Genomic DNA, 27,394 nt, shown 5'->3' on the forward strand with positions numbered 1-27,394 from the left:
TGTTCAACATTGCTAAATCACTAGGGAAACGCAAATCAAAACCACAATGAAATGCCACTTTTCACCTGTTGGGATGACTATTACAGAAAAACAAGACAAAATGTGTTGGCAAGGATATGGAGAAGTTGTCCATCTCGCGAGAATATAAAAAGGTGCAACCGTTATGGAAAACAGTAGGGCAGTTCCTCAGAAAATTAACAGCAATTCTGCTTCTGCATAGATACCCAGAAGAATCAAAAGCAGAAACTCAGACTTTTGCACACCTATGTTCGTAGCACCATTGTTCACATCAGTCAAAATGTGGAAGCAACCCATGTACCCATCAAGAGGCGAACAGGATAAACAAAACACAGCATTATCCATACAACGGAATATGGTCCAGCCTTGATAAGGTTTCAAATTCTGACTCATGAGACAACATGGATGAACCCTGAGGACATGATGCTAAGTGAGATAAGCCTCACAAAAGGGTAGACACTGTTAAGATTCTACTGATACAAGGTGCCTACAAAAGGGAAGTTGATAGAAACACAGTAGAACGGTGGTTCCTGAGGACTGGGAGTAGGGGGTATAATCGATGTTTAATGGATGTGGAGCTTCACTTTTGCAAGATGAAAATATGTCTGTGGATGAATGAGGGTGACGGCTGCAAAACAAAGTGAACATACTTAACGCCATGGAACTGAACACAGCTAAAGTATTAAAATGGTGAGTGTTGCATTATATATATTTTATGTATTTATACATGTATTATATGTATTATGTATATATGTATTATATATATTTATCAGAGTGAAGAAAGAAAGAGAATAAATTAGGAATAAAAGGAAACTTCTTCAACTTGGTAGATGAAATCTTCTCTATTCAGTCCTTACAGCTAACCAGGAAATAGTCAAAAATGCTCACTTTCATCCCTTCTATTTTTATTCAACATTTTACTGAGTCTTAGTGCAATCAGCCAAGAAAAAAAGGAATTAAAGGAATCAAGATGGAAAAAGAGTAAGTAAAACTCTGTTTATACATAATATTATCATGCACATAGAAAATCCTAAGGAATCTACAAAAAAACAGTATTACAATTATTAAGTGCTTTTAGCAAGGATGCAGCCTGGAAAATCCCATGGACGGAGGACCCTAGAAGGCTGCAGTCCCTGGGGTCACTGAGGGTCAGACACGACTGAGCGACTTCCCTTTCACTTTTCACTTTCATGCATTGGAGAAGGAAATGGCAACCCACTCCAGTGTTCTTGCCTGGAGGATCCCAGGGATGGGGGAGCCTGGTGGGCTGCCGTCTATGGGGTCGCAGCAGCAGTAGCAGCTTTTGAGGTCACCATGCAGATATCAGTTCTGTGTAACTAAAAAATGTTGGAAATTAAATTTGTAAAAAAATCAGTGTGATGCATTTATAGCAGCATTCAGAATATGAAATAAATAAGGATACATTCAACAAAATATGTGAAAGATCTTTATAATAAAAACGACAAAATACTGAAGAGAGAAATTAGAGATCTTTACAGTGACATGGAAGAATTTCAAAGGCCTTAGTCTGAGTGAAAAAAATCTTATACAAAGAAAATCCAAGTTGCCTTAATTTATATAAACTCTAGGATAACAACAGAAAAAAATAATCTGTGATTTCTTGAAGCTGGGGTCAGAAGTAAGTTGACTGAAAAGGAGTCAAATGTTTCTCTGAGGTGAGAGAAATATTCTGCATATCAATGTGGTATTGGTTACATGGACATATATGTTAAATGTGTATGCTTTATGTGAATTATACCTCAATGTAACTATTGTACCTCAATACAGCTAATCAAAAATTAAAAAGCAGAATGTAGGATTAGATTGAGAGAGCATTTTTAAAATATAAAATTAAAATTTGAAAAAAAAGTATAATGGTAGCCAGAGTGTTTCACTGCCTGAATTCTGCAGTAATGCAATACATGAAATGCTAACATTTTAATTTAGGAGCATCTGAAAGATTCTCCATCGTTCAAATCCATAGATGCTAGTAGGATGGCTTTTGCAAGTCATATAATATTCAAGTGGCATGAAAATTTCTAGAAGAAAAAAACTACATAAGTCAGGAAAATCCTTGTATAAAACCCAAATTCTATAAATGATTGGCGTTTCCAACCAGGAAAGAAATAATGGCTTATTCCATCAATAGCCACAGACAACTGGCAAACATTTATGAAAACAGATCCCAACCTTACCCCAGCTGAGAAAACACATTCAGAGGGATTACGGATTCAAATAAAGGAGCTAGAGAAAAATGGCCTAGAAAAGGCCATTGTAACCCTGTCAGTGAGAACAAAAGGGAAGAGATTAGGAAGATAAAAACATCTGAATGTCAAAAATTACCATAAACAGACATGATGACTAAATGCAACGTGGTGTCCTGGATGGGGTCCTGGAACAGAAAAAGGACATTAGTGGAAAAACTGGTGAAACCTGAAGAAAGTCTGTAGCTTAGTTAATAACACTGTGGCAACACGAATTGCTTAGTTCAGCGATTCTCAAAACGCGAGTGATTTCGCTCCCCAGGGAACACTTAGCGATGTCTGGAGACATTTTTGTTTGTAAACTAGGGAGCCTTTGTAAACTAGCATCTCATGGGCAGAGGCCAGGGATGCTGCTAAATATCCTTCAGTTCACAAGATCTAAGCATCATCCAGCCCAAGATGCCAGCAGTGCCAAGGCTGAGCAACTCTGGCTTAGACAAAAAGTCCTGGGATTATAAGGAGAAGCGGCATATACAGGATACACAGGCTGTCTGTGTACTCTCTTTGGAACTCTTCTGATAACCTAAAATTATTTCAAAATCCAAAGTTTAAAAAGTAATGGTAAACATTAAAATGTAAATACAAAGGCTATATTTAACATAAAGATTCAAAAGGAAAATAGGCTGAAGAAAACAATGACCAAAGAAAACACAGAGGAAATTTACAGAAGAAGAAACACATATGTGTAACAAACACATGAGAAAGTTTAACATCTCCATTAAAAAAAAAATACAAATTAATATGCATGCTAAGTCACTTCAGTCATGTCCGACTCTTTGTGACCCCATGGACTGCAGCCCCCCAGGCGCCTGTGTCCATGGGATTCTCCAGACAAGAATACTGGAGTGGGTGGGTTGCCATGCTCTCCTCCAGGGGATCTTCCCGACCCAGGGATCAAACCCATGTTTCTTACGTCTCCTGCATTGGCAGGAAGGTTCTTTACCACTAGTGCCACCTGAGAAATTAATATATATATATATATATATATATATATATATCATAAAGATTATTTTTCACTTATCAAAATCACATGAAAGTTTTGTAATGTTAATACCAGATGCCTGCAGATTTTCAAGGCAGCCACTATTTAGGTATTGATAGTGTAGCTTGACACAACTGTTACAGAGTATCATTTGGAAGTCAATACTAAAAAGCCTTAGAATTGTGCCTTTCCTTTGACCGAGAAATTCTAGGACTCTGACTTAAAGGAATCACATGAAATGCCCTCAAAAATTTCTCTACAAGGACATTTATCAACACACTGTTATAAACAGGCAAAAATGAAAACAATCTATTTAACAGGAAGATTTTTCAAAAAATAGCTTAGGTAAATCCTTACAACAGAAGCCTTGGCAGCTATCAAATGATTAATAGAGGAATATGGAGGACATGAAAGGAAACTTGACAGTCAATTGCTGAGAAAAAGCAACCTCTAAAATGATGTTTTGCATGATCCTCTGTCAAGAAAAGGAAAGAAAAATTTAAAAAAAATCTGGTGCATAAATGAGATGATCCGACTAAAATATTAACAGTGATGTTTATCCGAGGGTAGTGGTGGTATGGTTGGTTTTTACTTTCCTCCTTTTGCTTATCAACATTTTAACTTTTACAATGGGCACGCTTTTTTATGTTTTCTATAAGAGGGGGCAAAAACTTTACAAAAGCAATGGAGTTGGAATGTACACCTTTTTCTAAGGTGTATTCCCATGGATGGTTTTAGACCTGGAGAGACACCATGGTGTGATCAGCAGTGCCAGCAGCCAAGAGAGATCTTGTGGCTGCGAAAATCAGAACAGGCTTTGCCACAACCCATTACCTCGTCACAGATTCTCCCTGAGGTCTCGCTCAGCTCTAGCTCCCAAATGCACAGCCCTGTGGTGTTCAGTGTCTTTTTTGGACCACTTCTCCCAAACTCTGCTGCCCGGGCTCTGACGCTCCACTTTCCACAGCTCCTTTGCTTCCGTTTCTGAACTGAGGAGGGTCACTTGGTACAAGCACATATATTTATGCAGGTGCAGGACAGGACGCTGCAGGACCTCAAAGTCATTTGTTCACTCTCTACGCAGGCTGTCTGAACGAAATCACCTAAATATGGTCCATTGATACTCAAAACATGGATAAGCCTCTACCTTTCATCAGAGTTGTTTATCAGTTGAACAGACCCCAAAGGTTTCATACCACCTATTTCTTGCATTCCCCTGGTTGTTCCCAGGGTGATCTATATCTGGAATGCTTTTCCTTACAGAATGTTGTGACCACGTCCTCTTTCCAAGACCATGTCTCAGTTGATTTCCTGCAGACAGCCCAGATGATAACGAAGCCTGGTGATGATAATGAAGTGTACTGAGTTCCCACCATCCACCATAAAGCCCAGCGCTCTTCATGTAAATGACCTCACTGAGGATGCAAGGCCAGAAACCAACCGAAAGAAACTCAGGTGGGCCTCATTCCCAAATTCACAGGGCTTCTGCCGGGTGACCCTATCACTGTTTCTCAACCATGTAGAGAGGGTTGATCTGCAGATTTCTATTTCAAAGAGCAGACCATTATCCTATCAGTCGGCTGCGGACCTTGGGGCTTCCCAGGTGGCCCTCATGGTAGAGAACCCGCCTGCCAATGCAGGAGACACAAGAGATGTGGTTTGACCCCCGGGTCAGGAAGATCCCCTGGAGGAGGGGATGGCAACCCACTCCAGCATTCTTGCTTGGAGGATCCCATGGACTGAGGATCCTGGTAGGCTACCGTCCATAGCGTCGCAGTGGACACAACTCAAGTGACTTAGCATGCACACGTGGCCCTTGAATCCTTTTCTCTTAATCTATCTCAGGCAAACCCGAACAAGTGGCCCATGAGAATGAGCATTTCCTAAGCAACATGGGACACAACCCATTCGTAAAATTGGGGGGGTTACTCAGAAAGAAGGAAAAAAAAAATACACACACAAACCCTTTTTCTCCATAGAAACAGCTAGGGTGGCTGACATGAGTAAACTTTAAAGACCAGATAGACTCTGGGGAACGTTCTGAACGTCACATTATAGGGAAAATCTCACCAAGCCTTACCAAAGTAATAAATAGAAATAAACCCCCACCTCCAAAAAACCTTCAAAATATTTTTAATATTGTTCATGCATTTTCTATTTTTTTACATTTGACCATCTGAAGGATAATTAGGTTCTTCCTTGAACAAAATTTGATTATTCTTAGTAAGTTCTTGGAGAGAGACAATATTTTGAGAATTTTCCCCCTCCATTTTAAAACAAAGCAGGAAGGCTTTCACTTTATGTTCACAACCTACCTCTGGACAGTGAATCCTACATGGCTCGCCACCCTTTCCTGGCCAGAGAGGTTTTGGATATGATCACAGGGAGAGGTGATCAAGAAGAAAAGGCAGCAAGCTTTTAAGTGACCCTGACATCAGCAAGGCTTTGTGGGGTCATCAGAATGGCCTGCACCCAGCACCCAGCATCCAGGTCCTGAGCACGTGTGCTGGGCTCCATGGCTCACTGCCGGGTATGGAAGGCTCACTGCCATTAACTTGGACTTGGATTTCGACCTCCAGGACAGTACTGTCTAGAAGAAGAAAAATGGCCCCCAAGACACAGCAAATACACGACATTAAAAGGCAACTGAATTCTTGGGAGTTGAGTCCTGAAGAGGCGAACTGGAAAGACGCCCTGAGGCTATGTCACGGCCTGCTGAGCCATGAGGCTTGCCAAGCAGGCAGTCCCCAGTCCCGGTGGGCTACAGGGAGGCTGGACACAGAGCAGGCCTGGGGTTCTCCACCAAGGATGATTCCGTCATTTCTCCCCCAACCCAAATGCATTCTGGAGACATCTGTGCTTGTCACCACTGGGCGGGGGGGTCTATTGGCATCTTGTGGGTAAGGCTAGGGATGCTGTTAAACATCCTGTGGTGCACAGACAGCCCCAACAACAGAGAATTATCTGGCCCCAAATGCTGATGCTGCCCAGGAGGAGAGACAGAAGGCAACACTGGGGTAGGGGGCACTGAGTCAGCTATGGTCAAGGTCACGGTGAGAAGCAGGAACCACGAAGCAAAATGTTCCCTCTCACTAGCGACCATGGAAGCACCAGCCCAAATCTCAACAGAGCAGCATTTTTCCATTTGGAAATTTGGGAGAATTTGCAAATTAATACCTAATCTTGGCCAAGCATGTACAGAAAGGCACTCGCCTAGGCTTCTCTTGGAGTCTAAACTGGCATGTGTGTCCAGTACCTTAAAAAGGCTGATACTCTCTGATAGACGTTCCATTTCAAGGGTATTTTTTTGAAGGGAAATAACTCAGCACACAGAAAGCCTTATAAGCCCAGTGTTCACATCAGTATTACTCCAAAAAGTGAAAAACGAGTAACTACTTTAAGGACCAACAATGAAGAACTAGTTAAATTACGATATATCCATAAAGCACACCACAGCACAGTCAATGAAAGCTATCTTCATAAAGTCCTGTTAATATCAGGGAAAATTTATGAGATAGCATTGAGTGGCAGAGACCCAGAGGGAAATTACATATGCAGCAGGATCTCAGCCATTTGTGAGCAAAAAACAGACGTGCCTAGAAAGAGAAAGGAAGGCAAGACACCAAAATGTGAAACGTGATTACTTAAGGCTACTGAGCTTTTTACTTTGCTCTTTGTTATTCATAGTTGCCTGTAATGTATTAGAGTCAGGAAAATAAATCTCCTGGTGCACAGAAACTTCATGAAGATAAAGGTTTGAGTGAGGAGAGTGGCTGGGGTCATGGAGAAAAAGGGATGGGCATCAGAGACTTTCTACTTTCCACTTTTCTTTAATGTGGAAGCAAGGAAGAGGGAGGAAGCAAAGCTGACACTAACTCGTGAGCCTGGGAGCCAGGAGGTGAGGGGACCCTTGCCAAGAGCAGGAGGAAATCTGAGCAGAAAAGCGGCTGCAGTGGTCTGGGACATGCCATCAGAAGGTCATGGAACACAGCCAGAGGCATGAGCGCCCCACCCGGTAGCTGTGCATTCCTGGAAAAACGAAGGTAATTTGTGTACCTTTCCTACAAATTTTCAGGGAGGAGTAACTAGATTAAAACCCATGAAGTATCTGGGACAGCGCAGGACACACAGCAAGACCACAGAAATAAGAGAGGGGCCTTGGTGATTGTCGTATTAGTGTGGAGTTGAAACGGTGGCTCTTGCCAGACCTTTACACCTTAGCATGCCCAGATCCCTGTTGCCTCCTATCCTTCTCTTTTCCTAGATGCTCTCAAACACTGCTGTGGCATAAAACATCAACTCTAGGGAGACCATCCCCCAAACTATAACTCTATCCTGGAACACTGGTTTGGCTCTGAATTCATGGGTCCAACTGTCAGCTTGCAGCTTGTACCTGCGTGTTCCACTGACACTTCAGACAGAACCTGTCCTCACGGTACCTGGGATCTCCTACACCTCTCCTCACATTCTCTCCATCTGATAACAAGCTTCTCCCCTGTTATTCAACATATGTGAAGAACTCTTAAAATTTAACTGTCAGAAAGCAAACAACTCAAAAAAAAAACCAGACCAAAACTTTCTGTAGACACGTCACCAAAGAAGACACACAGATGGAAAATAAGCATATGGAAAGATGGTCGTCATATATTACCAGGGAATTGCAAATTACAACAAGAAGAAGATACACTACGCAACTATTAGAACAGTCACAATCCAGAACACTGACACCACCAAATGCTGGCAAGGACATCGAGTTACCAGAACTCTCATTCATTACTGGTGAGAATGCAAAATGGTGCAGCCACTTTGGAAGACAGTTTGGCAGGTTCTTACAAAACCAGACATACTCTTACCATGTGATCCGGCAATCATATTTCTTGGTATTTCCCAAAGGAGTTGAAAACTTATGTCTGCACAAAAAACTATACATGGATGTTTATAGCAGCTTCATTCATAATTGCCAAAAACTTGGAAGCAATCAAGATGTCCTTGTTTAGGTCAATAGATTAATAAAATGTGGTCCATCCAGACAATGGAATATTATTCATACTTCAAATGAAATGAGCTTTCACACAATGGAAAGACATGGAGGGGTTTTAAATGCCTATTAGTAAGTGAAAGAAGCCAATTTGAAAAGGCTGCATATAGCATGATTCCAAGTATATGACATTTTGGAAAGGGCGAAATTATGGAGTCAGTAAAAGGATCAGTGGTTGCCAGAGTTTGGGTGGGGAAGGATGAATACAGGGAACACAGAGGATTTTGGGGGGCAGTGAGACTATTCTATATGATCCGTGTCATTATACATTTTTTTCCAAACTCATCGGAGGTCCACACCAGGAGTGAACCCTAATAAAAGCTATGGACTTTGGGTGGCAATGATGCATCAATGTAGGTTCATCAGTTGTAGCAAATACATCACTCTGCTGGTGGATGTTGAGAGCAGGGGAGGCTGTGAATGGGGTGGGGGAGATCTCTGCACCTTCCTCTCAATTTGGCTGTGAACCCAGAACTGCTCGAAAACACAAAGTGTTTTTAAAAAGCCCCCAAATCTCCCAGTGCCCAAGCTGGGAAGTCAGATGTCATCCTTGCCACTCCCATCCCCCTTCTGACCGCATCAGTACTCAAGACTTGTGAATTCCACCATCAGACTATTTCCCCAGCCTCCACCCTCCCATACAACTCTCCTCTACTCCATTGCAATGACCTCGCCTCCTTTATCCCTCACCTTCCAAAAGGTAAAGGGGATCGTCTTAAAGCATACATCACATCACTACATCTCACTGCTGTTAGGATAAAATTGTCAATCCTTATTCTGGTCTCAAAACCCCGATCTGAACCATTTCACGAGCTTCCTTCTTCAGCCTCGAGCTTCAGCCTCGTGGTCCTGCTTGCTATGCTGCAGACACACTGGCCTTCTCAGCATCTCAAAGACGCCAAGCTCATCTCTGCCCAGAAACATCCTCACATGCTGGTCCCTCATGTATTTGCTTCTCAAGAATCACATACAGGGACTTCCCTGGTAGTCCGGGGGTTAAGAGTTTGCCTTCCAATGCAAGGGGTGAGGGTTTGATCCCTGGTCAGGGAGACAAGGTCCCACATACCAGAAAACCAAAACTTGAAACAAGCAGTATTGGAACAAATTCAATAAAGTCTTTAAAAATGATTCACATCAAAAATCTTTATAATAAAACAACCACATACACACACTCCTGCATATAAAATAGGTAACCACCAAGGGCCTCCTGCAGAGCACAGGGAACTCTACTCAATACTCTGTAATAAACAATACGGGAAAACCATCTGAAAAGGGAAGAATGAATGTATACGTGTAACTGAATCACTTTGCTGTGCACCTGAAGCTAACACAACACTGCAGATCAACGATTCTCCAATAAAATTGTAAAAATAAAAAAGTCCCTTCCGCAGAAAGATCATCTTGGTGAGTCCCCTCTTATAAACGAAACCTTCCTTGTTACTCTCTCATGGTCCTCTCCTCACCGACCACAATCTATGATGACATACATATTTAGGGGTATCGTTGGATGTCTGTGTCCCCAGCAGAGTATAACCTGCATGGTGAGCTGACCATGTCTGGGTTTCCTGTCCGCTCTGTGGAATGGAACGCTTGCCCACGGCCCCCACGGGAGGGAGGGAAGGTTGTCTAGACAGGGGTCTGGTCTGGCACTGCCAAGAGGTGCCAGGGCTGGGCACACAACCCAGCCACTTATCAAGGACGGGGCGGTGGCGGTTGGGGGGGGGTGGCATGCAAGTACCTAATTTTGCTGCTGATGTGTAAAGAGGCAGGAGAGCCGCGTACCAAGGATGAGCCTCAGCCGGGACATACCTCTGGGGAGGGGGAGGAAAGAATCAGAGGAAGCCAGACAGGGATGGATGAGAGAGGCAGAGGAGACCCCAGAGTAAGTGAGGTCACCAGGAGAGAGCTTTGCCCTTTGACCCTGAGTATCTCTCCAACCCGACAACCAGACATGTCTGAACAGCTACTGTGACAGAAAACCAGAGCCAGAATGCATAAGTTCACGTCCTAGGAGAGGGGCGCTCAAGAGAGAGCTGGTCTGTGTCTCTCGTTTCACAGATAAAGACACGGAGACTATGGGGGAGGAGACCTGCCCACAGTCGCCCGGAGCGTGCCCCTGAGAGGGGCTGGTGCACCTTTTCTGTAAAGACGCAGCGGTAAATGCCGCAAGCTTTGTGGGTCAGTCTCTGTCCCAGCCACCCAACACCACCAGGCAGTGCAACGCGGCCACAGAACAGAGTGTGAAGGGGCAGCCGTGGCTGTGTCCCTGTGGTGCTGGAGAAGACCCCCTCGTACAGCAAGGGGCTCAAACCAGTCCCTCCTAAAGGAAATCAACCCTGAAAACTTGTTGGAAGGGCTGATGCTGAAGCTCCAATACTTTGGCCACCTGATGTGAAGAGCTGACTCATTGGAAAAGACTCTGATCCTGGTAAAGGTTGAAGGCAAAAGGAGAAGGGAGGGGCGGCAGAGGATGAGATGGTTAGACAGCATCTCCGACTCGAAGGACATGAATCTCAGCAAAGGCCGGGAGATAGGGAAGGACAGAGAGGTCTGGCGTGCAAAGACAGAGAGCGAGCAACCAAGTCCCAGTGAAACTTGATTTACAAGGACAGGCCGAGGGCTGGTTCAGTCTCGGGCTGAGGTTTTCTCTTCCTGCTCTCAGCTGTTGCTGCACACCAGGGGGCCCGTTTTATTGTCCGTTGGTCAGCAGATTCTAAGGCTCCCTGGCTGCTCTTGCTATGAACGAGAACACGAAATGCGAAATCTCACTCTCCTCAAGTCTCTTCTTACTGCTTCCCAGCGAGCAGGCACCGTCCTAAGATCGCGCACCTGGTCCTCGGCCACCCCCCGCCACGGCAGGAGGGCGTGCGGTCCCCGGGTGAGTGCTGGCCAGGCGCTGGGCAGTAGGGTGCAAGGCTCGCCCTCTGGTTGAGAAGGTCTGAGAGGTGAGGAGCCTCAGGACTCTGCAGAGGGTTAGACGCATCCTGCGGGCACTTCCAGCCACTGAGGGCACTGCCCTCCCATCCTATCCTTGGCACAACAGCCCCTGAACCTGACCGCTTCTCAGCACCCCTGCCACCCTGTGCCCAAGCCACTGCTCTCAGCTCCACTGTTCAGTATACGTTTATTGAGTGAATGTCAGTAGTAGGATCAGTTAGGAAGAGTGAGAGCTTTCCCAAATGGAAGCTACACCCCAAGAAAACATTCCAAGAAAGGTTTTGGGGAAATCAGCATCAGTGACGAGAGAAAGAGGGCTTTCCTAAGTGAAGGGAACAGCAGGGAGAAGGCAGAGAAGCAAGTGCCTCTGGGGAGTGGGGCAGTGAAGAGTGGATCTTCTTGAGTAACCCAAAGGGCTTAGGTTTTTTGGAGATTCTATTAAAAAAAAAAAAAAGAAACAAAGAAAAACCCAAACAAAAATGTTCCAGGGTGGGAAAGAAGGATTTCTTCAAACAGGTGCTAAGATCCATACCCCACTCCCCCACGCTTACTGCCCCAGGTCCAGCCCTGAATGATCCTCAAGTTGTTTTAGAGGATTATGAGGCCACAGAGAGGAGAGAACGTAAACTTCAGACAGGCCAGCTGGGATGCACTCAGATCCTCTCCTCTGGGATGAAGGATGTAGTCCCCCACTGCTGCTGCAGAAAGACAGTTCTCATAAGTTCAGCGTAACTATGGCAACCGGAAGGCTCACCAAAGGTCAATCCCCTTTCCAGGACTGAGACTCTGTCCCTTTGCCCCCAGAGTAACTCTGAAAGGCCACCCCAAGTTCAGAGCCCTCTGAGGCTTTCTTTCTGACTGTATCACAGAACATTCATATTCTAAGCCCGTCAACAACCCCATCTGTGAGTGCCACTCCAAGAGCACCTAGCAATAAATGCCCATTCATGACCATCTCAGAGACAGCTGGATTTCCACAGACTCCAACATGGAATAATGGCCAACAGGGTAAACTTTGTCTTGGAGAACAGACAGTAAGGAGGAGGCAAATTATAGCTGGCAAGTCAAATCTGGCCCACTGCTAGCTTTTGTCAATAAAGTTTTATTGGAACAGAGTCATGCTTATTTATTTACACATTGTCTGAAGCTGCTTTCATCCTACAATGGCAGAGCTGAGTAGTTGCTATGGATACCACATGACCCACAAAGCCTATACTTGCTACCTGGCCCTTTCCAAAAAGAAAAAAAAAAAATGTTTGCCAACCCCAGTTCTAGATCATTTAAGAAGAAAGCACAGTTGTAAAACAAGGGTTCGTCCTCAAATGTCTTCTGGCATTTCTAGCAAGAAGTCTTCATGGGCTTGAGAGCTGAGTGTGATGCAGGCCTCTCTGGTAGACCTGGCATGTATACACACAGTGTCATGTAGCCTTCCCTTGAGTGGTGGAAGTGGTCTCTTCATGAGATAAACATCACTGCTACAAATGCATTAGATCACCGCGTCAGAACGCCAGTAAACACAGCTCTCCTTCCATGACCTGGAAGGGATTCCTCCCTCTCCAGTCACTCCCAGCTTTGGCCACTAGTGACTGCAGGTCACAGAAGGGATGCTGTGTTTCTTAGTCTTCTGAGTAAATGCAAACTGAGGACTTCTCAGGCCAACGCCACCACAGCCATTCTAAGACGGCGCGTCCACCTAGAACGTCGGTGTCCACCTAGAACACGCCAACATGTTGGCAGACGGTGTCCACTCAACAGGGTCTTCTCCACAAGCATCGAAATAGAACCAGGTGGTTCTGGCTCATCTACTTGGGTGTTTCCAGAACAGCAGAAAGCTTCAGATCTAGACCACGGATGGGAAATGAAACTGGCAATAAGTAACGTATGGAACTCAATACTGGCTTAGGCATGCAACACCAGGGGAGGAGAGAAATATCCAGGTCAACCTGGATGTCCCGCAGAACACCAGGAGAACAGGTCTCAGGCTAGGAAGGATGTCTGAGCCAGTAAGTTTTAACTATGTCAATGGCATGGCTTGTCACATTTAGCTAGAAATTAAATGCACTGCTTATTCCTAACAGATTCTACCAGGGTAACTGGGCACCACATGCTGGTCTTATTTATACACCCAGGAGCAGTGTTTGAGCATCACCTTGGACAGTGGTGATGGACATGGGGCCACCACTGAGAGAGTCCCCACCTTCCTAACTTGATCTATTCTGTGCTCTCACTGAGGATGGCACAGCCAGAGCCAAACACACAGGACTGAGCTCAGCTCTGGCACCTCTGGGCCAGGTGGGCTCGGGCAAGTTATTTAACATTCAAGCCTTGTCTGTCTTTTCTGCAAAATAGGAAGGATGATATCCTCTTTATAGAAGGATTTGAATGATTTAAAGTAATGAATACGATGCATGTAGCCCAGGGCTTAGCCTCTAGGATTTCCACAGTGTGTGTTGTAGGTATTGATAGGATGGTGATGGTGGGATGGTGGCGATGGTGAAATTCTTCTCTACCAGTAGATGCCGGGATTTGTTGAATGCCCACCTACCAGGTGCCAGCAGGATGCTTCTAACAGTGGAGAAGTAACAAACGTACAGGACCTGAAGAAATGAACAAAGAGGGAACCCGTCTCCAAGCCCTCAGCCTCTGAAAAGAGAACAAGTGCACCCTGGGTCTGCGTGTCCTGGCAGACACAGCCAATCTGCATTGCACAAAGCACTTGATAGCATCTCATTTTCTCTAATCTTAGTGATCTTCCTGGGTGTGTGTCCTGGAGGCTCTTTCAAGAATACAATTTATAGGACTGTCTGTCTGATGACCTAATAACTAGAGCTGAAATTGCTTTGCCTCCGTTTGTGCAGAATCTCTAGGGCTGCACCTTCCTGCAGCAGAATGCTAGTCGGCTAGTGAGGATGCTGCTTGTTTGATATTTCGGAATCCTTCAGATACAAAGAATCAGAGTCTTCTGATGAACCACAGGTGAACCATACTTCACCTATGAGGTAGAAGACCACTGACAGCACGTGTAGCCACAGGAGGCTGTCAGGAATGCCTCAGGTAAGATTCCAGTTTCAGATGAAAACACCACAAACAGTTCCTTGGCGCTTTAATGAGCATCACCACTGTTGGCAAGTACTCGCATTAAGGTTAAAAAGCTTTGTCAAGACTGAAGGTCAGAGAGCTCACCCTTGCAGACTTGTGTTGACTGCGCTAGGCCAGACTGTGGTAGTCAGAGTCCGTGATGAGCTATGCTTATACATTTCAGGCAAGAATCCTATCACGTGGACAAGAAGTGCTCTCTTGTCACTGGGAAGAAATGCATCCCATTGCAAATGAGTTTCTGAATGAGAGAGCACAACATTACGGGGATATGTGTTTGTGTGTGCGTGCATGCGTGTGTGTGTGTGTGAGCATTTATACACGTGAACACATGTGTCCCAGTGAGCCCAAGGTTCTATAACTTTGAACTTTATGACTGAGGGCCCAGAGTCACATGGAACCTCTTTCCTTTATAGATTTCATCTCAAAAAGAACAGAATTTGTTAAAGCTTAAGGGAAGCTTCAAGAATACCAAATCCAACCCCTTCTGTAGTTACCCAGATGAGGAAACAGGCTCAGAGAGTTAGTGTGGCTTCTCCATGTTCCACGTGCTGCAAAATAATAGATGAGCAACTCTAAGAAAGTGATCTGGCCTCCGTGAGCTTCTCCTTCCTCAAATGGTAGAGCAGGGCCAGGTGGTTGAGAGCCTTTCAAACGCTTCACACCTGCCTCATCGGGATTAGAGCTATTCTGAGGGAGGTCAGCTCAGGGGAGGTAAAAATTAACTCATACTTTTTGCTTAAGAAAGCCAGTTACAGGAGCAGTCATCTCACAAAGCCACAAGCAAAAACCTTCTCTGCACCGAAGTCAAGAACAAGATGGGGGGATTTTCTTTGTTCATGCTCCTCTGAGATAAATGTTTGAGTCCTGGCTCTAGTGATTTTTAAGACTCTTTTGTTGAAAGTGCTGTAAATCTAAATTATGATTTCATACCATGAGACACTGCACAGAGACGAGGGCATGCTTCAACAGGGAAGCATGCAACACTACAGGCCGTATATTTCCAGAATTCTCATCAACAGGGAAGAAGAAATGGCTGGCTTGAGAAATGTCTTTTAAAAACCAAAGTGAGGCCCAGCTTCGCAACACTGATGGCTGCTTACATTTTCCTAGTTGCAATAAGTCTGCCAGGCTCCGAGGCATTCAACAGTCTCATCAGTTCTCAAAGCCATGTCAAATTGCCTTAAAATTCTCTGAGCATTTGATATATATATACACTTGTTAAAATTAATTACATCATTTAACATTTCTACACACATTATAGCTTTAAAATGTATTACAGTCATTTTTATTAATTAATAAAGCTTTTAATGGGCAAAAATTGTACCATAAAATTATCATGCATATTCTGCATACGCCTTTTACTCAGTTTTACTACTATTATCTTTAAATATTTCCCCCAAGTGGTAAGTCACTAATTCATAAACCAGAGTTTCTCACAGAAGTATACACAGGGAAGGAAAGGAATCTGACCACTGACTAAGGCCCACTCCACCTTCACCTCCAATCTCCCTAGAAAGGTGATGGGTACCCAAAACAGCTGACCTTGGGAACTCTGCCTGGCCCTGGGCAATGGCAGAAAGGCAAACATCCCGGCCAGTTTGCCCCCAGAAAATGTAAGTAAGGGAACAGAAAACAGCTGCTTTTGCTGTTTGGTATGGAGAGTCCCCATTTTGCCTCTTTTTGAAAACATCCCATAATTGCTATCCACACTCACATACAGACACTCACACTCTCACATATATACTCCATGATGGGGCCTTGTGGCCCAGGTTTCTAAGGCCAAACCATCAATATCAATGACCCAATCGAAAAGTAAACAGCACAGAAGCCTGGACACTTCCAGACATACAGATGTTCAGAGCAGAGGCATAAGATATCCGGGAATAGATGGCCCTTGGTTCTTCTCATCCCACCCTGGAACGACAAGGGCCTAAATGAACTTCACTTGGGGCGAGTTTCCTACTCATTACATATGGTCTGGAGCTACTGATGGAAACAAGTTTACGGGAAGACCTTTCATAATTTACAGAAGCATCATCTGAGAACATCTATGCAATCAGACATCGATATGGAGCTATGGTCAGCTCTGAGTGGAACAGATGAAGCCACTATTGAGAACTGCTTCTTGGAGTAACTGACCTAGAAGAAACTCACTAAGCACCTTGGCAATTACACCAATTACCTGAAGCAGGGAGGGGTCTGCCCTTGGTGGCAGGGAGGATGGGAGCGTCACTCACCTGCTGTATAACTCCAGCCCGGGATGTGAATGGACAGTTGGTTGGCTTGATTGTGACCACGGGTGGGACAATGAGTTGCCTGGTCCTCTTTCCGTTTTCTCATGGTGATCTGGTTAGTTCCCGCCTCTGCATTTTCTGAAGGAAGAGAGCCTCTCCAAGGACCCCTGCCAGCCTCCAAGTTCCCGAAACGCATCTGCCCCAACGATGGGTTTTCCTTCAAGAAACTTCCTTGCAAACCCAGGTTCCAGCGTGGGCCAAGGAGGTCCTGGTCTCCCTCCCGGAGCTCGGGCTTCAGGGCTCCGCTTCCAGGCTCTCGGTTCTCTGTGTCATCCACTCCATCTGGTGTCAGCCTGTGTGAACTGCAGCTCAGGTTGAGGGACAGGACGGACCTGTGCATCTTGGGGCCAGCAAGCTGAGGTGGCTCCACGGGGACCGAGAGGGACCTGTCCAGATAGTAGATGGGACTGGGACACGACTGGGACACCCTGAGATGGACACACGAGCTGAACACCAGCGGGCTCTTTCCTGCCCGTGACCGCGAGGTGCCTGGAGAAAAATGATCTTCCCTGTGGTCCACGCTGGTGACCCAGTACCCATGTCCCTCACACAGCTGTGCATGGGCCTCGGGGACCTTCGACCCCATCACACAGCTGTGTCTGGAGAACTCTGTACAGGTGAAAGGTCCATGGTGCTGAGTTGGATCGGCACCGCCAGCCAGAGCAGAGGGGTCCCCAAGCAGAGCATCCTGGGCCCTGCACTTGATGTAGAGTGGGTCCCCAACAGCCTCCCACACCAGGGTGCTGGCAGGGGGACCCACACGCCTGGCCGTGATGGTGATGGACGCAAAGCCCTTCTGGGAACCACTGCATGGCTTCTCCTCCTTGGGCGGCAGCTTGGTCTCGAGTCCTGGCTCCCCTGCCGGGGTCTGAACTCCCAGTCCTCCAGGAAGGAACTCGAAGGCCCTGTTAATGGTGACTCTGCTGCGATTAGCCAGAGACGGCTTCATGGGATATGCACACGGCGCAGGCGGTGCGGCCCCATTTTCTTTTGATTTATTCTCATCAATCAGCTGTGAAATGACTATGGATGAAATCATTTTTGTATTCTGAGATGCCAGAGTCCCCTGCAAATGGAAAAAGATGGCAATTATTCAAGCGGCTTGTTGTAATGCAGGCAGATAACTCTTTCAAAGGCCAAGAGGATGCTGGAGAGTGTCCTTCCTAATATTCAAGTGTTTCTCACCCAAGGCCGTTCATCACACACCTGACACCCACCACCTCTGAGTATCTGAAAGGCAGGACACCCGTGTCTGCTTGTGAAATGATTAGACATTCTGGAAAAATTCCTCTGACTGGGGAGTTGGTTTTGCTCTGCTGGCGTCTATACCGAGCTTATTTAATGGTGTTTGTGTTGATGGGGATAATCAGATTTCAGCAATCACCTTCACCAGGCCCAGGAGCACCTGGATGCGGGTTCTCAGCTTCACAGAAGAGGGAAGATGCCTTCTGGAGGACGGCTGGGGCTCGGGGGCACAGGTGTGCATGGGGGATGAGTCCAGGCTCCTCCATGGGATCAGCACAGGCGATTCCAGAGAGCATCCCCACTCCTGACCTCAGCCCCCGACTCCCCAGCAGAGTCCCCCATCTCCACTGGGTCTAGACTGGAATTCAGTCACTCACCCAGGCTCCACATCACAGGATCCAAGTCCAGAAGCCAAAATTAATGGAAATCAAATGCCCAAGCTTGACAACTGCCCAGAATAACACAGTAATGACAGTACATAACAGAATGGGATGGGGGTGGGGGTTGGGCCGAAACAGATGCAGTTTTATGGCATTTCAATGCCCAGGTACTTGAACGTGAATTTTTGTCCAGTATAACGATCAAGGGACTGCATACTTCCTAATCAGCAAATCTACGTCCTGACAGTCGATCACCAGTGTGTCCAAGCACTGTGCTGTGATCTTTAATAAAGCATCTACCCAGGTCGAGACCAGGAAGAAGACTGCCCTCATTTTGATTTTATCACACGTGTGCATGAAGTACTGCAGAAAACCACACAGGAGACTGAGCGCGTCCAGCAGCAGGGGATGCTCGCGGGGTTCTGAGTCGCTGTGTTGGCGTTCCTTATTCCAGGTGCTTCAGATGAACACTTGCATACACTGCAAGGCACCCGAAATAACCCAGGGAACTGCTCGCCCCACGCTGCCTGCAGGATCTTCACTTCGGGGCCCTGAAGGCATAACTGTGCTCAGCACTGACCGCAGCAGCTCGTGAACGCCAAGGAACCCGAGGATCACCTGGGCTGTTACACTTGCAGGTTGCCCAGACTCCAAATCTGAGGGTCTGTGGGTGGGGCCCAGGCATCTGCATTTTAGCCAACGTTCCTGACAGCCTGATGCAGGTGATGACCCAGGGAGCTCACAGAAAACCACGGACAGAGCTGTGGGGTGGCTGGTCTTTCCAAATAGGGGAGGGCCTGCGTTTGATGAGAGCGGATTGTTCTCTTCTTCTAAGATGGGATAAGAAAGCGCAGTGGCTTTTTCTTTTCTTTAGAGCAGGCTTCACATTCATTCACTTAGCTACCAGAATGCTCTCCTCCAGCTGGACTTCTGATTGGAGGGCCCGTGCATGGAATCTTAGCACCCAAGACTCCTTGCATCCTTGCTATTAGACATGGGAAGAGGGACACTTTGTCTTTCTTGGTTTTTCCTTTGTTTTCTCATTCTCATGGCAATCTCCATCAGCTCACAGGTGTTAACATGTGAAAGATACATGTTAACACTGTAAATCAACCATACTCCAATATAAAATGAAAATGAAAAGTAAAGATATGTGACAAGTTGCAAATTCAAAAGATGACAAGAGTTAGGTGAATAAGAAGAAATGAAGAGGAGTGTGATCTTGAAAATCATCCTTTAAAAAATCAAAACGTTGGGCTTCTCTGTCGAACCAGTGGTCAAGACTCCATTCTTCCATTGAAGGGAGTCGGGGTTTGATCTCTGGTTGAGGAACAAAGATCCCACATGCCATGTGGCAAGGCCAAGAAAATATAAAAGAACAAAACAAAGTAAAAGAACCAGAACTAGCCTTCCAAGAGAAAAATAAATATCCATGGCAGAATCAGGGCAGCTCTGGGTAGTCCAGTGGTTAAGCCTCCACATATCCACGGCAGGGGGCACAGGATTGACCCCTGGTTGGAGAACTAGGATCTCAAATGCTGCGCAGCACAGCCAGTGATAATAATAAACATGATGGCTACCTTTCTCCAGATGGCCAGTGCGAGCCAGGCTCTGCCTGAACCTCTTCTCTAAAGCAGGGGTTCCCCTTCAGTGGTTTTCAGTCCAGGGTACACAGAATCATCTGGGTGCTTATAAAACCCCCAATGCTCAGGCCTCCTCTCCAACGATTCCTTTAGAATCCTTGGGGGTGGGGCCCAGGCGTTGGTGCTTTTTATTTATTTTAAACTAATTTATTTATTAGAATTGGAGGCTAATGATTTTACAATACTGTGGTGGTCTTTGCTACACATCAACATGGATCAGCCACAGGTCTACATGTGCCCCTCTCCAGTCTCAAACCTCTTTAAAGCTTCCAGTTGATTACAGGGCCGGTGATGCAGACAGCCACTGGGATGTTCGAGACTCCTCCCACTCCCTCCCCACAACCCTGCAAGCAGCACGTTCCAGGGCTGTCATTTACTCACAAGAAACCAAAGTTCACCTAGTGCCAACCCCAGGTCACTTGACTTGAATATCGTTGCTCCCATTTTAGTAAAATTTCGTTCTGATAATAATTGCTCCCATGCAGTCTGCAAAGTGCTTAATCACACCCAGGAGGAATTCCTTTGACACTGGTCTTCCAAGAGCAAAACAAATATCCATGTTGGAAACGGGGCAGCCCTGGTCTTGGAGTGCAAGTCTCCCCAAGTTTGGGCCAGTGAGCACCTGCAGAGAGAACACCTGGGATTTAAATCTGTGTCTTATGCAGATTTCTGAACCCCTCCCTCCGGAGACCTAAGGTGAGTCAGGATCTCAGGGGATAAGGCTCAGAAGTTGTATTTTTAAGCATCTACCAGGTGAGTCTTCTGTACAGGTAAGATAGAGAGGATGCTGGGCCAGGTGCATCCAGACTGGCCACAGGACTGTGGAGGCAGCCTTGGTTTCCACAGCTATAGAGCCAGGGGACAAACAGGGTAATTGTTGTGGAGAAGCCAGGCTGCCTCGTACTGTGGCCCCCAGCATTAAAGGGGACTCCATCCTTTAGGCTCAAGATCACATGAGAGCCCTGGCCTTGATATAAACAAGGGGTGTCAGAAATGAGGGGTGTGTTTCTAGGAGTGGGTGAAGGCCATCTCACCTGGAACAAGGGCAGACCAGAAAACGACTCTCGTTCCGTCAAGCCAGCAGCTCGCCTGAGCTGAGTCAGGGAGCCACGGTCAGAAGCCCAGAGCACCCACACTAGATGGATACCCTCAGGGCTGTGGGTTTACAGACGCAGGTCCTAGAGGCCCAGAGGATGGGCCAGAGACTCAACCACCATTTCATTACTTTGGGGCTGCAAGTGCTACTGTGACTTTGATCCCATTAGACGCCAACAGATAAGGGAAGTCTCACATGAATGACGTGAATCTGAACTTACTTCTGAAGCTCCATCATCATTCCAGATGTCAGAGTGACCCTGTTCCAGGGAGCTCAATGCTGACAGAAGCCCAGTTTCAAAGGAAAATCCATTTCCCTTCACTACCTCATACGGGAGTTGTGGAGATCAAAACCAAGGATGGGCGTGAAAGTACCTCCCAAGACACGAACATTCTATGTAACTCCCGGGTATAACTTGTCTTGTGAGTTAGCAGAAATTAGTGGATATCTGATATAAGCAAACCTATGGAGGTATGAGAGGGTATTTATATCAAAACTGTGCATGTTTTACTGGAATTTATAATGAATGCATTTGAGGTTGAGTTGCATCAATGAAAACAACCCATTACATACCCAATACATTGAAATTTTGTTAATATGACTGTAGAATAAATGTAATTATTTTAAATGCAAATTCTGTTATTCATAACATAGAGTCACAGTCAAACCATTTACAGTAAGTCCCCTACATATGAACTTTCAAGTTGCAAGCTTGCAAAGATGTAAACATGTTCCCAGCCCCTATATGCCAGCTGTTGTACTATACTGCTGTATTTTTCAAGATGCTATAAGATTAAAAATGTTTTTTTTTAATTTTCTGTTTGTTTTTATGTGTACACTGTTTGTGTGAAAAAATATTATAAACATATTACAGTACAGTACTAGACAGATTGTGTTAGTTGGGTACCGAGGTTAACTTTGATGGACTTCTGAACAGACTGGATTTATGAACATGCTCTTGGAATGGAACTTTTTCGTAGGTAGGGGACTTACTGTATTTATTTGCTCATCCACTATTTGCTGAGCACCTACTATGTGCCAGGCTCTGTGATGGGTGCAGAGGGAGCTTCCTGGCTTCATAGAATTAACAGACTGGAGGTCACATCAAGCAGGTCATCAAACTGCCAGGCCAGGGATTATTAGATTAAAGTCTACTGAATTTCTTTCAGTGTTTAGATTCAGTTTTGACAAAAGCCCCAACCAATAAACAGAGAGATTAAAAAGGAAACATTGTATTCTTTGCCCTTCAATCTACATCACAATTGTATGGGCAGTTTCATTTATGAAATCCTATTTTCTCACTGAGATCTAGTAAATAACTAAAGATAAGATCTAAACTCCCAAAAATCAGTCTCAGTTCCCTAGGGCTGCTCTGACAAAGTGCCACAGTCTGTGTGGCTTACGCAACAGAAATGTTGTTTTCTCACAGCTCTAGAGGGCTAATTAGGCGGCACTAATGGTAAAGAACCTGCCTGCCAATGCAGGAGACTTAAGAGATGCAGGTTTGATCCCTGGGCCAGGAAGATCCCCTGGAGGAGGGCATGGCAACCCACTCCAGTGGGTACGACTCTTGCCTGGAGAATCCCATGGACAGAGAAGCCTGGTGGGCTACAGTCCATGGGGTTGCAAAGAGTTGGACACGACTGAAGTGACCTAGCAGCAGCAGCTGGAACCTAGAAGTTCAAGATCAAGGTGGAAGCAGCTCTGAGCCTTCTCCGGGTATCTTCAGAGTTCCTTCCTTCTGTGTGTGTCTATGTCCTAAACTCTCCCTACAAGGACACCAGTCATATTAGATGATGGTCCATCCTCCCTAACAACCTCACTGAGCCTGAATCGTCTCCTTAAAGACCGTGCTCTAAACACACACTCTGAGGTTCTAGGAGTGAGGACTTCCACATATAAATTTGGGGTGGGGGGCACAGTTGAGTCCATAACAGACTCCACTACATCACATCACGTCCTGCTCTCTTCTGGGCTGGGAAACCAAGAAAGAGAGGAGACAGACGGGCCACCTGGTATGCCTATCCAGCTAGCGCTTTTCAAACAGGACAAACTTTCTCTAAAAGTAATCACATCTTTTACATCAAATATCTTCCCCAATTAAGCTGTTTCAAGGTGTCACTCCATCTGTCCTTGGTTAACTGAACATGGCTTTGAAACAAGATGTCTTTTATCTAATATAAAATTAACTGATGTAAGAGTTGATTGGAGAGGAAGAAAACAATCTCGTATGTAAAGTGGAACATTTAAGGTCAGAGAGAGGTCAAATGAGTTGGGTTTTATGTCAGGCTTTTGGTAGTAAATCATCCCTTTCCTGACCATCCCATACAACACTCCCTTGTTCATAAATGCTGCTTTAAGATATCGATTTCTTTTAAATGTTTCAAACAAGATTCTATAGTGCTGATAATGACTTTCATAGCTTTATGCATTTTATTGATTGTTTTTAACTTTATATTTACGCCTTAAGGCATATTACTAAGAAAGGCTCCATTTCATAAATTGAAGGATGAGAGAGAGATAAACAGCAGGTGAGCAGGAAGATCCAATCCTGAACCACAGGAGTAAGGGTGCTTCTATTCCTGTAGCAATTTATTTTCTCCAAATGAATTTGGATCAGCATCAAATCCAGTCTATAGCTTTGAAATCTGTATTATTCTCCATGAGACAGTTCTTTCCTTTTCCACAGCTGCTCTGCAAACTACAACTTTATTTGCCAGTGGAGCCTCTGTTGCCACCTCTCGACAGATACACTCTGTAGTTACCTTTGCATCAGCTGCAAGCGGGCTCACTCCCGCTTGGGGGACCTAAAATCATCTTCTCTAGGTCATCTGCCAACCCAGCGGCATCTCATCCTAAGTGTAAGAGTATTTTCAAATGTTCCTCTGGCATGTAACAATAAGGAAAGATGGTTTTAAGACAAAATGGAAAAATTGGAGATTTTCTCCCTCTCCAGCCTGCAGCTCTTATCTTTCCACACATTCACTAGAATCCAGAGGATTCAATGCAGTGTAATATATGACAGTGAAAATCTGGCAAGAATCTAAATGTTTTTTCAAAGCGGATTGGGTAAGTCAATCATGGCACGCATGACTGCCTCATATTCTGTAGAAATTAAAACTAAGGATTACAAAGAATTCAAATGATATGGGAAGTTGCCTGTGATAGAATGTTATATAATACAAGAACACTATAAATGTTGATATACATTACAGTTGCATGCTTAAAAATGCATGAGAAAAATAAAGGAAAGAAATACATAAGTATTTATATATTTATATATTATTATATTATTTATATATATTTATAGATTCCTACATTTTCCCAAGTGTCTATATGAAATTGCCATTATCTCTGCTATCTGGAAAATTAAAAAAAATTTTTTTAAAGAAAACTCGGTTCCATAATTCATTCCTTTTAAGCAATCACTTGGCTGGAGAAGTGCTTGCATATCATTTCTATGGCTTCGATGAATTTGAAAGGAAAAGTGATCAATCTTTCGGAGGCTCTGGTGGAGAGGCAGAGATTTATGGCGGTTACAAAGGAAGGGCACCTGTTTGGAGTGTTTCATCATCTGAGAGCATCCTTATAACACCCACTGAGGGACAAGCCTTAAGAGCTCAAAGTTAGGACGGAAATTTGAAAGTCACACTACTGTCATGATCAAAGCAGAGGATCCGGATCATCGCAAAGTAGATGTTTAGAAGGTGTGGTCTCTGAGAGCTAGCCCAGTTATAGATAATGACCACATGTGAGTATATGAGTGTGTGTGTGTGTGTGTATTATTGAGATCCAGCCACATGGGTCCAAAGATCTGTATCGTGAATGACCAAACTGATTAATTTTAATATCAACCAGAAAAATGCTGAAATCTACTAGCTCAATGTGAAAACCAGGTGGGAAAGATCTTCAGGTGGTGTCTTTCTTGTTAAAAAAGCAGCAGCTGACCTTCACATTATTCTCCACTTCTTAATGGACATCTCCTCCCAGGGATGGTTCTCAGTGGCCCATGGCTCCTCCAACTCCTTTCCCTCCCTGCCACCCGGGGTTCTTGTTCCTGCTTTCAGGGAGCACATTAATTCTAGTTACACACCTGCACGTCTCAGGGAGCTCTGTGTGCCACATAGAAATGGCTTTAAATATTGACGACTAAATCTCAGGACCCAGAACAGTGGCCTTCAACCATTGTGTGAGATTTCAGCCTGGGATCTCTGAGGAAATGTTGAACTTTATTAAACACAAAGTTAAATTAAAGGATAATACCTAAGATGAGTATTTAGGGTGCAAAATTATTTTTTACCCTGGCTATATTAATGCTATGAGGGATCATTTCTTATAATTCCACTCTCTCATAATTACAAAAGCTGGCAGCAGAATTATCATTTGTGAAAGACAAGAGATGCCTTGTAAACTGTAACACTTCGGACAATTCTCTCAGGCAGGAAAGTCCATAGTTCAAGTTCTGTTCACTGGAATGAGACTTTCTCTACACCAGCCCTGACGAGCAAGATCAGAACAAAAGCTTTGGAGCCAGACAGCTTATGAGCTGTGAGATTTGGGGCAAGTCAACTACTGGAGCTACTGAAGCTTTCATTTTATCATCTGCAAAATAGGTATAATAACAATACAGTTGTCCCTCAGAATCCAGCGGGGGTTGGTTCCAGGACCCCACCTCCTCAGATACCAGAATCCAAGGATGCTCAAGTCCCTTGTGTAAATTTCAGAGTGTTTGCAATATAACCTATGCACATCCTCCTGTTTACTTTAAATCATCTCTAGATCATTTATAGCCTGCAGTACAGTGTAAATGTTATATCAATATATAAACTGGCAAGTTCAAGTTTTGCTCTTTCGAATTTTCTGGGTTTCTTTTCCCAGATAGCTCCGATCTACAGTTTGGTGAACCCACAGATGAAGAATCCATGGACGTGGAAAGCCAATGGTCTCTCCTTCCTGGGACTGTGGTTAGGTGAAAAGAGTCAGATAGAGCCTGGCATGTGATATGCTGTCAACATGACCACTGTGTACACAGAGTTCTTTATTGTCTAGCATCAGAAACATTTCATTTTGTGAATATGACCTCTAATTTCCTTCCCTGTGTGAGACCACTGACATTTTTTGCAGTCATAACAACCTGGGCTAGCTTGTTAGATTTCAAATTACCTCTTCTCCACCTTCAAAATGCCACGTGGCATCATCCGTCCTCTCCAGCAGATTAATTTTGGTTTAAAGTTGAGATTTGATCACCATACTCTTCTTTGATACTGCAAATCTACAAATTATTGGTCGATTATAAAAGGATGAATGAATACACACTGCATACTTTAACGTAAAGTCTTAGTCATGATGGTTAGATTTTCTGCTGCGTTGAGCCCACTTATGACTAAACAAAATAAAATGCAAACACATCACAACTAGGCCAGTGGTCATGTTTTACAGTTGGGTGCATTTTGCTGCCTACTCTAGGAGTTAGAAACATATGTTACCTCAGTGAAGTCAGATCTCTTCTCTGGAACATCAGACTGGAGATTTTTAAGGGCAATTTGATCGTGGGGACTGTACTGGCTGTCCCGTAATCCTAGGCAAAAGGAAATAATATTGCTACTTTTTAGTATACAAAAGGATAAAGTGGAGTATATAACTTTACTATAAAATTTAATGTCACCTGCTCAAGTATTATGGGCTTCCCAGGTGGCACTAGCGGTAAAGAATCTGCCTGACAATGCCGGAGATGTAAGAGACACAGGTTCGATCTCTGGGTCAGGGACAATCCTCTGGAGGAGGGCACGGCAATCCACTCCAGTATTCTTGTCTGGAGAATCCCATGGACAGAGGACCCTGGTGGACTATAGTCCATGCGGTCTCAAAGAGTCGGAAATGATTGAAGCGACTTAGCATACAAGTATTATATTAACCAATTGTGAATCTAGGCTACTCGGACCCATGATAAAAACCTTGTCTGTTCCCCTCATCCACTCCACCTGCTCCACGGAGGCTCTGAGTTCACTGTTATTCAGTTTATCAGGCTGCAAGATGCCTTCTTCCACACTGTTGCTTTATGTTCCCAGACTTGGTAACATTAATAAGTGAACAAGTTTAGCCTTCACACACTCACCCGCGCTCTGAGTTTGCACCCAGCAGAAGAGAGAATCACGTCTATGGATTTCTCAACGTCCCTGGAGTTAAGAAAGCCTGAACTGCAAGATCAACTTTCATCCAGCCTCTTAACACGATCATTCTGGAAGGAGCTGTGAGTGACTCAAACATCGATACAGAAGCTGCTTTGGAATATCTGAGGATTATTTTGTGATGACATTGTGAGGAAAAAATGAGACACCACGGACCACCCTCCACATAAACACCAGCCACAGCAGCAGCCAAGAGTGTCTTCAGGTTCA

General features: G+C 44.8%; 1 protein-coding gene across 1 annotated transcript in view; it reads right to left on the reverse strand.

The window, feature by feature from the left end:
- C23H10orf90 (chromosome 23 C10orf90 homolog) overlaps positions 1-27,394 on the reverse strand; it is a 242,833-nt gene that overhangs the window by 56,605 nt on the left and 158,834 nt on the right. Inside the window, exons 3-4 of the mRNA XM_052661154.1 lie at positions 26,483-26,574; positions 16,576-17,698 (exon numbers count right to left, since the gene is read on the reverse strand). Of these exons, the coding sequence (XP_052517114.1) occupies positions 16,576-17,698; positions 26,483-26,574 (1,215 nt within the window). The remainder of the gene's footprint in view (positions 1-16,575; positions 17,699-26,482; positions 26,575-27,394) is intronic.

Source organism: Budorcas taxicolor, chromosome 23 (genome assembly GCF_023091745.1).
Source record: "Budorcas taxicolor isolate Tak-1 chromosome 23, Takin1.1, whole genome shotgun sequence".
Classification (NCBI taxonomy): domain Eukaryota; kingdom Metazoa; phylum Chordata; class Mammalia; order Artiodactyla; family Bovidae; genus Budorcas; species Budorcas taxicolor.